This window comes from Petaurus breviceps, unplaced genomic scaffold (assembly GCF_028583685.1).
Source record: "Petaurus breviceps papuanus isolate PSGF00001 unplaced genomic scaffold, PetGlider_PUasm1.0 186, whole genome shotgun sequence".
Taxonomy (NCBI): Eukaryota; Metazoa; Chordata; class Mammalia; order Diprotodontia; family Petauridae; genus Petaurus; species Petaurus breviceps.
Window position 1 is genome coordinate 47,429,125 of NW_027185798.1, and position 12,839 is coordinate 47,441,963.

A 12,839-nucleotide genomic window follows, 5' to 3' on the forward strand; every position below is an offset into this window, starting at 1 on the left:
TCTCTCTCTCTCTCTCTCTCTCTCTCTCTCTCTCTCTCTCTCTCTCTGTGTCTGTCTGTGTCTCTGTCTCTCTGTCTCTGTGTGTCTCTCTCTGTCTCTCTGTCTCTCTTTGTCTCTCTGTCTCTCTCTGTTTCTCTCTCTCTCTCCTCCCCCACCCCCCACCTCTCTTCCTCCTACTCCACCCCCCTTCCTCCCACTCCACCTCCTCTCTTCTTGTCTGAGGCATCACTGTGCTCCAAGGACACTAAGTGCCATCCTCACGGGAGAAGAGCAGACCATGTTTTTAGATCTGGAACAAGTTGTCTCTTGCCCCCATACATCCTGACTCTTTCCCAGCTGGTGCCCCCTGCCCCCACAGTCTAATAACTGAAACATTCAGAGCCTCATCTGCCTGCCCGTCCTGCTGAGCTGTGGGCAGAGGGGGAAGAGGCCAGGTTCTCAGCAGGAGGGAAGGCATAGAGTTTTCTGGATTTCAAACCTAGAATCAGGTCCTCCCATTAAGGGCCCTCGCCCCTCAGATTGCTCCCTGTCCTGTTCTTGAGCCCCATAATTATGTGTAAGGGGGTGGGGGAAAGGAATGAGGCAGGAGGAAGGGTAACCTAAAAGACCCCATGAGACTCCCAGCTACTGAGAAGATTCAACGTGGGACCAGATGTCAGAGGTCCCACCCTCCAGAATTCTCTTCCCCTTTGCCATGGTCCTCACTCTGGAGGCCTAAGAACTCTCCCTGACTCTCTGTCCCTGACAGCCCCAGCCTATCCCAGCAGCCTCTAAAAATGCAAGTCCAATATGAGTTCAAAGGCAAGAATGAACGGGAGCTGACAGTGGCCCAGGGTGAAGTGCTGGAGGTGAGCCATGAAAAGTATCAAGAGATGAAGGGGGGAGGAATAAGCATTAATTAAGTGCCTTTTGTGTACCAAACACTGTGCTAAGTGTATTACAAATATTATCTCATTTGAACCTCATAACAACTCTGTGAGATAAGTGCTGTTATCATACCCATTTTCTAGTTGCAGAAACTGAGGCAAAGAGAAATTGTGCTTCGTCTGGCATCATACAAAGCCAGTGAGTGTCTGAGGGCATATGTGAACTCAGGTCTTCCTGATTCCAGGCCCAGAGCTGTATCTACTGAGACACCAGATGTCTCTGATGATGGACCTACTTTCTTGGGTGGGGAGAGTAGAATGGAGAGGAGCCAGAAGGGACTGGCAGCCTGGAAGGGGGGGAAGGGGTTTGAATCTAAAAGGACTTTTCATGATAAATGTGGGGAGAGAGGATTATAGGGAAGAGAAAGGAAGAAGGTAGAGATAAAGGAAGAAAGAGAGAAAGGGCAAAATTACTTCCACTACTGACATGGAGACTATTTGGTAGCCCTCCTCCCCATCCCCAAACCAGGTAAGGCAGAGTCTCTGAGACGAGAATTGCCTTGACTTTCCACAGATTCTGGACCAGAGCAAACAGTGGTGGCAAGTGAAAAATGAAGCCGGGCAAAAAGGCTACATCCCTCACGTCATCCTGGAGCCTCTGCAGTCGGGCCTACAAAGGAACAGGGGCTTGTCTGGCTCCCCAGCTCGGGTAACCGCAAACTGTAACTCAGGTGGACAGACCAGGCAGCATCCCAGGGCTCCAGACTTCAGAGGGTGCCTACAGTCCTTCAAACCCCTTAGAAAAGGAGCACTAAGCTTAGCTCTTAGAAAGCGTAGTTAGAAGCTACTAGAAGGCCCAGGCTTCTTCCTCCAACACACACAAGGAGCGGCCCTCCTTGACCCCTTCCCATCCCCAGATCCTCTCACCTGCCGCTAGCCACTGATGCAGAAGTTGTTAGTTGTAACTGTGTGGGACTATCTGCCTGGTCCTGCTCCCAGACCTCTAGCTCCTCAGGGAAATAGGGAATGCTGGGCTGCATAGTTAGATGTGGGTCTGAGGCAGGGAAGAGAGACTGTCCTGAACACATGATGACGCTTGGAAGAAAAGGGAAAGCTAGAGTCAGTCTTGGAACCCCCGGGTTTCTCTGTGTCCTCCTAGGGCCCCACGCTGCGGCCCACCTCCAAGCCACAGGAGGTGAGGGAATGGCTGGAGTCAGAGAAGTTCTCCACCATGTAGGTACCAGCCCCTGGGTGCGGGGGAAGGGAGAGAGGGAGGGGCCCTAAAAAGGGAGACCAGGGGACTCCCACTCCTCTCAGATACTTTGATCCACAAAATACCACACACCCCCATCCCCATTCATTCAACAAACATTTATTAAAAGGCTGCCATGTTCAGAGCACTTTGCTAGGCTAGGGAGCTACAAATATTAGATAAGGTATATCCCTGCCTTCATGTGATAAGACATCTCTAATAAAAGCACATTAGAAAAGCAAGATGTGCTATGTGATATCCAAGGGGGGAGGTGAATCAGGGGAAGGCTTCATGAAATAGGTGGCATTTGGTTTAGGATTTAAAGAATGAATAGGAATTTAACTGAAGTAAAGGGAAGGACGATGTTCCCCCTTAGTCCAGAATTATATCATCTCCAAGATCCCAATCACCATAACTGCCTGTTCCCCTAACCATATCTATGAAACCAAAACTAAGGTGGAACAACAAGAATTTTGTCTCAGGGCGCTGAATTTAGAGGGTACTACCAGCACTTCTGTAGTCTTAAAGCAACTCGGACACCAAAGTTTAGCACCTAGTTAGCAAAAGTAATTAGTCAAAATAGGAAGCTACAAAATGGAGAAGATCTCCTCCCTACTTTCCACTATGAAGTCTCCCACTCCCCCACACCAATATTTGCTTCCCCAGAGCCTGTCCTAGAATCATTACAATATTCCTAATTACTACTTATGACCTTCTGTCTCTCATAGCACCATTAAGAGCTTGGGAATGCTAACAGGAAGCCAACTCCTGCACATGCAACCCCGGGAACTGCAGTTGGTGTGTCCAAAGGATGCCCCCCGAATCCTGGACCGGCTAGAGGCAGTGAAGATGATGCTCGGGGTAAAGCTAACTTAGGCCCCTGCTCTCTGTGTGTCCCCAATGAACATTGGGAGTAGCAGTGAGGATGATGCCAGGGGTGAGGCTAGCCCAGACCATTGCTCTTGGAATGTGTGTCCCTATTGGACACTGGGAGTATGGGGGCAAGGGGTAAAGGAACTAATAGTGCCTACAAGAGTTTGGGGGTACAGTCACTGACTCTGACAGTTGCTCTAGGCATGTGAGTAGTTACTCCCAAATCTATGGTTACTAAACATACAGTTCCTTGTCCCTGTCCATCCTGAATCCAATTCTTTTCCTTTCCCAGATGGGCCCTTAGGCTCCACCTAGAACAGCCAAGGATAAAGGATGAAATCCCTGGTTTCCTCAAACAAGGCAAAACATTGGATGTTCCCAGTGGTCCTATGTCTTTGGACACCCCATCCATTCACCCACATTTAGTACCTTGTTCTAAACTCCTTTCTAAACCTCAGTTCCTGTTCCAGGACCCCGCTATCTGCCAATCTCCATGGATGAAATGAGAACATGGGCAGTAAATGAGGGGAGGAAGGGGGACTGAAACAGAAGGTTACCAGGATGATGCCTGTGCAACCCATTCATGCCTGTCTGGGGCCATCCCCAAATCATAAATATTTATTATTCTCCCCCCCCATATAAGCCAGTGCCTATGACCAAGGAGCCTGTCTCTATACACCTTCACCCAGCCTTGGCGTGAAGATCTTAAATGAATAATGATAATTCAGGAAATGTAAATTAAAACAATTCTGAGGTTCTACCTCACATCTAGCAGATTTTTCAAGTTGGCCAAAAAAAGAAAAAAGATGATAAACGCTGTGGATTGTGGGAAAACAGGTACCTTAATGCACCTTGGTGGAGATGTGAACTGGTCAAATCATTGTGGAAAGCAATTTGGAACTATGCCCCCAAAGCTATAAAATCATGTATATGTATATCCGCTTTGATCCATCAATATGACTACTAGGTCTCTACCCCAAAGAGATCTAAGAAAGCGGAAAAGGACCCATATCTACAAAGATATTTATAGCAACTCTTTTTGTGGTGGCAAAGAGTTAGAAACTGAGGGATGCTCACAAATTGGGAAGTGACTGAACAAGTTATGGTATATGAGCGCCATGAAATACCATAGTGCTGTAAGAAATTACCAAGGTGATGGTTTCAGAAAAACTTGGGAAGATGGTATGAACTGATACAGAGTGAAGTGAGAGGAACCAAGAGAACGATATCTATAATATCAACAATATTGTAAAGACAAACAACTTCGAAAGACTTAAGAACTCTGATCATCACAATGACCAACCACAATTCCAGACAACTCATGATAAAACACGCTACCCATCTCCTGTCAGAGAGGTGATGGACTTAGATGGCAGACTGAGACGTTTTTCTGGACATGACAGATTTGTTTGCTTAACTAAAACACATTTGTAACAGGGGTTTGGCTTTTCTTGCTTTCTCTATTTGGGGTGAGGGAGAGAGAGAAGGGAGAGAAAGCAGAACTTCATTTGAAAATAAAACACAATTTAATTATATTTAAGAGATCTTACTTAAATAAAGAGGAATGTATCATCTCTCAAGGCAGCAGGTTGTACTTTATGAATGGTTCTAGTGGTTAGGAAGTTTTTTCCTGGTTCAATTCAGTATTTCACAGCTCCCACCTATTGTTCATAATTGTACTTTTCACAGCTACCTCCAAAAAAGGGAGACCCTCAGGCCCAAACCATGGCAGGTCCAGTTCCTAACCCCACTTAGCCTCCTACTTCTCAGGCCCTTACTCTTTCCCCTAAATTGCATTTTCCCAGCTGGAGTGAAGAAGTCTAGCCAATCTGGAAAACCACATACATGTCTTTTCCTCTTTCTTTCTTACAAATGGGTCGACAAGAACAAAGGTGGCCTTAGTACAGAATATTAAAAGCCAGGAATCTATGGTCAATAAATAAAAAGCATTGGGGCGGCTAGGTGGCGCAGTGAGTAGAGTGCCGGCCCCAGAGTCAGGAGGACCTGAGTTCGGATCCAGCCTCAGACACTTAACACACACACACACACCTAGCCATGTGACCTTGGGCAAGTTACTTAACCCCAATTGCCCTCCAAAAAGCAAAAAATAAATAAATAAATAAAAATCACTAAGCAAAAGAGCTCAGCACATATCAAGGCATAAAAAGGATATGGAAATATGAGTAACACATTACGGGAGATTTGCCAAGATCCTGTGGAGAGCTCTTGTGTATTTTTCAATTCTGTTTGTTCAAAATATAAACATGTATATTAAACCTTCATACAGCGTTGGTGGAGATGTGAACTCATAAGCTACATTTGGGAGATAGTAATTTTAGAGTGCAGAGGACATAATCCCTGCCCTCAAGGAGTTTACAATCTAGTAGAAGGATTAAAAAAATAAGCACAACATTGTAAGACTCATTATATAAGGGAATTTGAGAGGAGAGAGTGCTATCAAAAATAAACTGATTGAAGCTTCAAAGAACTATGAGTTTCTTATACTACAAATTCATTATGAATCAGTAAGAGGATATGGCAGCCCAAAAAAGCTAAGGTCATCCTGGGCAAGCCTTAAGAGAATTGTAGCTTCCAGGAATCAGGAGGTCAGATGGTTCCTCAGACCTCTGCCCCGGTCAGAGCACATTACAGCATGATGTTCAGTACTAGGCATCCCATTTTATCATGGCCATTGACAGGTTGGAGGGTGAGTTACAGTGGTATCCACATGATGTCAAAAGATTTAGAGAAAGGTCCCCAGCATGTGGGAGTTCCCTGGGGCTCTCTCTTTTCCCTCTTTACTTGTTCTGTTTACTTTACTGTTCTTGGTCATCTCATAAGCTCCTCAATAAATTCCCATGTCTATGTTAATAATTCTTAGATCTATTTATTCAGCCCTGACCTCCAGTTGTCACACTCACAACTGCCTATGGGACATAGATGTCTCATAGCTAAAGTCAACATGTCAAAAATGTAATTTGTTATCTTTTCCCCAAAACCTCTTCTTCTTCCAGACTTTCCAATTACTATTGGGGGTACCACCATCCTCTCAGTTACCCAGGCTCACAACCTATATGTCATCCTTGACTCTTTATCCCCCTCAGAAACATCCCCTTTCCTGTCCTCTGGCACTGCCACCAGCCTGGTGCAGACCCTCATCTCCTTACTCCAGACAATTGCAATAGCTGTGGGTAGGCCTCTCTGCCTCAAGCTTCTCCCCACTCCAGGCTGTCCTTCATTCAGCTGCCAAGGTCATCTTCACCAAAGCTCAAGCCTGACCTTATTACCACTGTATTCAGTGAATTCCAGGAGCTCCCTATTAACCCCAGGATTAAATATAAAATCCTCTGTTTGGCTTTTAAAGCCCTTTATAAACTGTCCCCTTTCTGCTTTCTGGTTTTCTTGGAGATTATTCCCTTCCACCTACTCTCTGATCCAACAACCCTGGCCTCTGGGCTGTTCCTTAAACAAGATGCCCTATCCCTTCACTCTGGGCACTTTCACTGGTCGTCCCCCCACTCTTGGAGCACTCTCTCTCCTCATCTCACCTCCTGGCCTTCCTGGCTTCCTTGGGTCTCAGCTAAAACCCCACCTTCTGCAAGAAGTTTTTCCTAATTCCCCTTAATGCTGGTGTGTTCCAGCCAAGCTTATTATCCCTAATGTATCTTGTATAGATCTTGTTTATATATATACATATATATGTATGTATGTATTTGCATGGTGACTCTCCCCTTAGACTGTTCCTTGTCTTTTTTTGTATGTCCCGTGTTTATCAGACTGCCTGATACAAAGTAGGCACTGAATATATGTTTATTGACTTATCTTGCTGTCCCGATGAATAGATGCCCAGTGGAGAGTTTACAGAAGGATGTAAACAAGCATCAGGAAGCATGAAAAGGAGCCTGTGAGGTGTGCCCTGCTGGAGAGAGCAAATCAATGGGATCACAGATCTAAGTGTCAAAATACATAAACAGGAACTTAATACTATAATTTCTCAGAGTCCCTGTGATTGCACAATCAGGCACATATGTCATTTCAGAGATTTGTTTCCAAGGCATATGGAGGGCTCCTAATTCTACTTTTTTTTTTCATTTTTGCATAGACTTTTTCCATATATCTGCACAGTCTTCCTACCAGTCTAGTAGGTTATCATTCCACCAATCCACAAGCATTTCTTAAGCATCTAGCTAGGTGGCATAGCAGGCAAGAGGGCCAAACTTGGAGTCAGGAAGACCTGAGTCCAAATTCAGCCTCAGACATTTACTAGTTGTGTGACCCTGGGCGAGTCACTTAACCTTCGTCAGTTTCAGTTTCCTCATCTATGAGCAAAATAATAGCACTTACCTCCCAGGGTTGGAAACACAGACAAAAGTGAAAAAGCCCCTGGCTTCAAGAAGCTTATAGTCTACCAGGGAAGGCAAGGTGTGCATACAGGGGGTCCCAAAAGTCTTAGCGAAGCTTTGAGTTTTGATAGTGTAAATAGGTTTAATAGTTTTAATTGTTTAAAACACACTGACTCTCAAAATTAGGTATGTGTATTTCCTGAGTGCAACATATATATATATATATATATATATATATAATATATATATACACACATACATATAAAACCTGAGTATAACCTGTATGTGTATATATGCATATGGAAATAAAGCCTGGTTAGAATCTGTGTTTATATATATACATATATATATATATATATATATCTGCGATATATACATATATACAAACATGCACGTGCATATATCTGTGTGCGTGCATTATCACAAGGTGGCGCTGTACGGCAAGGTTTAGGAAGGAGGTCAGGGTCAAAAGCTTTTTACTCAAAGTCAAAACTGACTCTTCTTCATCTCCCCTCTCCCTTTTTGGAATGCTCCCAAAGAATATATTGTCCCTCAATTACAATCAAAAGAAAAGAGAAAGACCTACAAGTGGTCAAAAAAGCCCTAGATTTTGTTTCAGTTCCTCTCTTGAGAGGTTTGGGGTGGGGGAGGGGGCGTGTGTTTTGTTTGGTTTTACTATTAAATAATAAATTCTGCTTTTTAAAAATGGCTTGTTAAATATGCTCCCGATTATAGGAAGATTCTCAAACAATAGCCAGGGACCGGGACCCCAGCCCAAAACTAGAAAACTTTCTAGTTGGTTTCCCAGATTACCAGAATTATCCCACCACACCACTAACAAATGCTCCCAAGGAAATACCCATGTTTGGGTTGATCATAGATGCTAATGAGAAATAAAACCAGATCACTAAAAAAAAATTAATAGCAGAGTAAAGGAACCCACTTAGAAAGAGACAGCAGCCCCATCCAGCTGAAGTGGGGAAAGGGCTGGAAAGGAGAGCCCCACGGGCATCTGAATTCAGTCACCATCAATCAGAGCAGTCTACATCTCTCTTGTGGCTCCCATTGTCTTCCCTTCTTTCGTGAGCCTGGGAAAAGAAACCATATGTCAGCCACTGCCCTGACTAGACCGGCTGCTGTTAAACAGCCATCATCTGCCTTCACACCCTCTCTGCTGTTACCACCAGAGGATGGAGATCTGGCTACCATTGCTTACAGTATCCTGCCCACACCTCCATGCCCCCTCTCTCTGCCTACCTCTGTCCTTTTCCTTCTTCACGGACTCAATCCAAGTCCAGATAATTCCTCCATCTTCTCCTAGACTAAGGGGGACATTGTGGGGGACTGGGAGGAGAGAAGAAAACTACAGTTCCCAAGATGCTTAGCAATCATTCAAAATATTTGCCCAATTGAGTTTTCTAGCCATACTCTCATCTATGGAATGTTACATATATAAAGAAATTACGAAGCTAACAGATGAGGAAGGGGTGGTAGAGTAGAAAAACAAAGGACAAGGAGTGACTTCAGACAAGCCATTTCATCTCTGTGGTCCTTATTTTCCTCACAGGCAAAATAAGAGGGTTGGACATGAAAACCCTTAAAAACTCTTCTGCCTTTAGCATCCCAACCCACACAGAAAGAGACCAGAGCCTGGTGAGGCGTGACCCATCCATTGGGCATTTGGGCCGTTTTGTTTGCACTTTTGTTCATTTTCATAAGTAACATAGCTATAAGCATCTTTGTGCAAATACAACGTTCTCTTTTCTTTATTTCCTTGGACTGCATCACCAGGGAAAATGTTCTTGTTGCTTACTGACAGATTGTCTTCTACAATAATTTAATTAATTTGCATAACCACCCACATTGTACAAGTGTACCTGCTTCCCCCCAGCACTGTTTATTTTTACTCATTTAATGGGTAGGAAGTGGCACCTGTCACACCAGGTACACTCCATGCCCCAGGTTGCCTTGTTCCTTCTGAGTGATCTCTTCTAATACAGAAAAAGGGGGAGCGAAAGAAAGCCACAATTCAGATATGGGCAAATAAGGAAGAATCAGATCTTACCAAAGCTGTAACTAGGGGGTATCACTGGAGTTTTGCCTCAGAATACTAACATTTAGAGAAGCACTAATATGTTTTTGGTCTTTTTATGACAGTTCATGCCTTATTGGTGTTAACAATATCCTCTAGGTGGGGAAGAATGTCCTGGAACTGCATAGACTTCTGGGATTTGGAGTAAAAACTCAACAAAACCTCATCTCCTGGGACAAGGAAATATTTCCAAGTTTGAGACTGTGGGTGGGACTAGAAGGTGATCTGGAGAAAGACAGACAGACAGAGAAACAGACAAGACAGACACAGAGACAGAGAGAAGAGAGAGACAGAGACAGAGAGAAGAGAGAGACAGAGAGAGAAGGGGGAGAGAGAGAGACAGAGAGACAGAGAGAGACAGAGACAGAGAGACAGAGAGAGACAGAGACAGAGAGACAGAGAGAAACAGAGACAGAGAGACAGAGAAAGACAGAGAGAGAGAGAAGGGAGAGAGCGACAAAGATACCCAGAGAAAGGCAGAGAGAGAGAAGGGAGAGAGCAACAGAGATACCACCAAGAGGAGGGAGGTGGTTGTACTTACCCTACCCTTCAGACATGTGGAGAACTAGTGGGGCCACAGTAATGGTCCAAACATTGGTAGCTCCCCTTCAGAAACCCCACATTTCCAGGGAAAGTAGAGAAATGCAAGCTAAAGGAACAAGCAGCAGGGAACAAGATTGTTTTCTGATTTGCTTGTAGGTTTTTTGTTTTTATTTTGCAATGGTAGGTGCTTGCTCAGTGACTACAGTGCTGAGATTTTAAAAATAAATAAATAAATAAATGCATTGTGGGAAATGTGGAGGAACTGCCTTGCTTCAGATGAGTGCAATTGATATCCTCTTGTGAAAGACCACATTTGAGTGATCTAATCTGATTTCTCCTGCCCCAGTCCCAGGAATTTCCTTGTGTCCCTTTGTTTGCAGCAAGCTGGTAAAATAGGGCTCTGTAAACACACAGGAGAGAGTGCCCTTTCCTAGTACAGGCCTGGAATCCCACCCCCTTCCCCCAGACCATTGTTAGGAAGTTTTCTCTCTCTAACCAAAGGCACAATCATGAATCATTCACATATTCCATGACTACTCTTCCAACAGGAGAATTATGACCAACATGGGTCTTTTAAATCTGCCCCACGAGACTAAGCCTCTCATGGCACCTCGGTACCCTGACACACCTCAGCAGTGGGAGAATTAGGACATTGTGAGCCAGCATACTGGCCAGGCCCCAAACATCATCTCTCTCCTATTGGTTCCAGAGAGCTGGTGGCGGGAGGGGGAGGGAGAGAGGCGGGGGGGGGGGGGGGGGGGGGGGGGGGGGGGGGGGGGGGGGGGGGGGGGGGGAGGGTGGGGGTGGTACTTCAGTACCTCCAAGCCTAAGCACGCACCAGCTCAGGCCCTCTCATCTGCCACACTATGCCCACCAAAGTCACTCAGACAATGAAGCTGTTTGTAGTGAGCCTGGGAGGTCCCTTCCAGCTCTAGAGCTAGGAAGGAAGGTGGGACCGGGCATGTACCAGACACTATGCCAAGCCTCAGTTTCCCTCAATTCTAAAATGGAACTCATATTAGCAGCTAGCTTCCAGGGTTGTTGCAAAAATCATCAAAAAATGGAAAATGTTGTCCACATCCAGAGAAAGAACTATGCAGGTTGAAATATACCATTTCCTCTTTTTTGTTTGTTTTTTTCTTTCTCATGGTTTTTCCCTTTTGTTCTGATTCTTTTTTTATAGCATGACTAATGTGAAAATACATTTATATGATTTATATGTATAGCCTATATCAGATTGCTTGCTGTCTTGGAGAGGGGGAAGGGGAAGGAGGGAGGAGTAGAGGAAGGGAGAGGGAAAGGGAGGGAGGGAGGGGGAGGGGAGGAAGGCAGGGGGGAAGGGAGGGAGAAAAAAACTTGGAACTCAAAATCTTATAAAAGTGAATGTTGAAAACTATCTTTACATGCAATTGGAAAAAATAAAATACTATTAAGTGGAAAAGAAAAAATCATCAAATAAGATAATATTTCTAAAACTCAGCACAGTGCCTGGCACACTGTTGTTGTTGTCATTCGGTGATTTTTCAGTCTTCATGGCCCCATTTGGAGTTTTCTTAGCAAAGATACTGGAGTGGGTTGCCATTTCCTTCTCCAGCTCATTTTATAGGTGAGGAACTAAGGCAAACACAGTTAGGTGACTTGCCCAGGGTCACACACCTAGTTAGCATCTGAGGCTAGATTTGAACTCACAAAGATGAGTCTTCCTAATTCCGGGACCATTCCTAACTCTATCCACCTCATCGCCTAACTGCCCCCAAATCCCCATTTTACAGTTGAGGAAACTAAAGCAGATAGTCGTAAAGTGATTTCCTCAGGGTCACACAGATAGTATCTAAAGCTGAATTTGAACTCAGGTCTTCCTGAGCCCAGAACCAGTGCTCTATGTACTGTACCACCTGGTGGGTCCTATGATCCTAAAATATATGTGCATTCGTATAGGTATATGCGTATGTGTCCATGCACTCTGCTATTCTCTCCTACTTGTCTTTGCTATGTACATTTTATTATCATTTCATCTAATTCTATCAAATACCCAATTGTGATTTTAACTGGCAGTGCATTTAATCTATAAATTAGCTTGGGAAGTATCATCCTGTGTACTGTAATTAATCTTCATAACCATAGCAAGAGAACTCTCTCCATTTATTTAGCTCTTCCTTTATGACTCATTAAAATGCTGTGGTCCTCCTTATAAAGGCTCCCTGTATCTCTTGGTAGGTTAACATTCAAATCTTTAATATTTTGGGTTGTGCTCTAAATGTCCTTGTAAATATAGCTTACAGCTGTTTAATACAGGTACGTGAGAAGACAATTTTTTTGTGTGGATTTGCCGCCATATAAATCCTCCTCTAATGCTTTATCCTGGTGTGCAGATGGCCATGAGACCACACAGTTTTGTTTTGTTTTGGGGCTGGACCTGTAATTTGATTGGTACAGGGATCTCCTAGGTGAGAAAATTTCCTCCACCAACATAGATCTTCAACTTGTGGTCTCAGAATCTTGTGTTCTGTAAATCTGGGGCATGTCTAGTGACTTCTCTTGGATCTCACAGGATAGTATAAGGAATAAGTGAAATTTGAATCTGTGTCTTCCTAAATCGGAGGCCAGTTCTCTATGACCATGGATTATTAAGGTCTGTGCCAGCACAACAAAAGTCTAATGGGTCCTACCAAAACTGGGATGGTCGGAAGTAAAGGCCTGGCACCAGCTTGTTGGTCACCCAAAGGACCTCCCACCCGAGAATGGAGAAACTAAAAAAGAAACATTGACCACCAGGTCATTTTTTTTCTTGGTCACAATGACTCACAAAAACATCTACTAAGGTATGGAGAGATTGTTTTATCTATATAAGGGGAGAAAATACTCCACCT

General features: G+C 44.2%; 1 protein-coding gene and 1 long non-coding RNA gene across 4 annotated transcripts in view; one reads left to right on the plus strand and one right to left on the minus strand.

Annotated features, from left to right (window-relative positions):
- The window catches only part of EPS8L3 (EPS8 signaling adaptor L3), a 20,691-nt gene extending 16,098 nt beyond the window's left edge, over positions 1–4,593 (plus strand). The window contains exons 16-20 of the mRNA XM_069090423.1: positions 749–848; positions 1,441–1,575; positions 2,026–2,099; positions 2,847–2,979; positions 3,284–4,593. Of these exons, the coding sequence (XP_068946524.1) occupies positions 749–848; positions 1,441–1,575; positions 2,026–2,099; positions 2,847–2,979; positions 3,284–3,295 (454 nt within the window). The 3' untranslated portion in view covers positions 3,296–4,593. The remainder of the gene's footprint in view (positions 1–748; positions 849–1,440; positions 1,576–2,025; positions 2,100–2,846; positions 2,980–3,283) is intronic.
- Positions 1–10,194, minus strand: part of LOC138162895 (uncharacterized) — a 146,886-nt gene extending 136,692 nt beyond the window's left edge. For 2 of the 3 annotated variants that reach the window (XR_011168745.1, XR_011168744.1), the window contains exons 1-2: positions 9,968–10,194; positions 8,278–8,422 (exon numbers count right to left, since the gene is read on the minus strand). This is a non-coding gene — a long non-coding RNA (uncharacterized lncRNA). Of the gene's footprint in view, positions 1–6,783; positions 6,908–8,277; positions 8,423–9,967 lie in introns of those variants that run through there. The other variant, XR_011168746.1, reaches the window with a different exon arrangement.
- Positions 10,195–12,839: the final 2,645 nt, after the last annotated feature.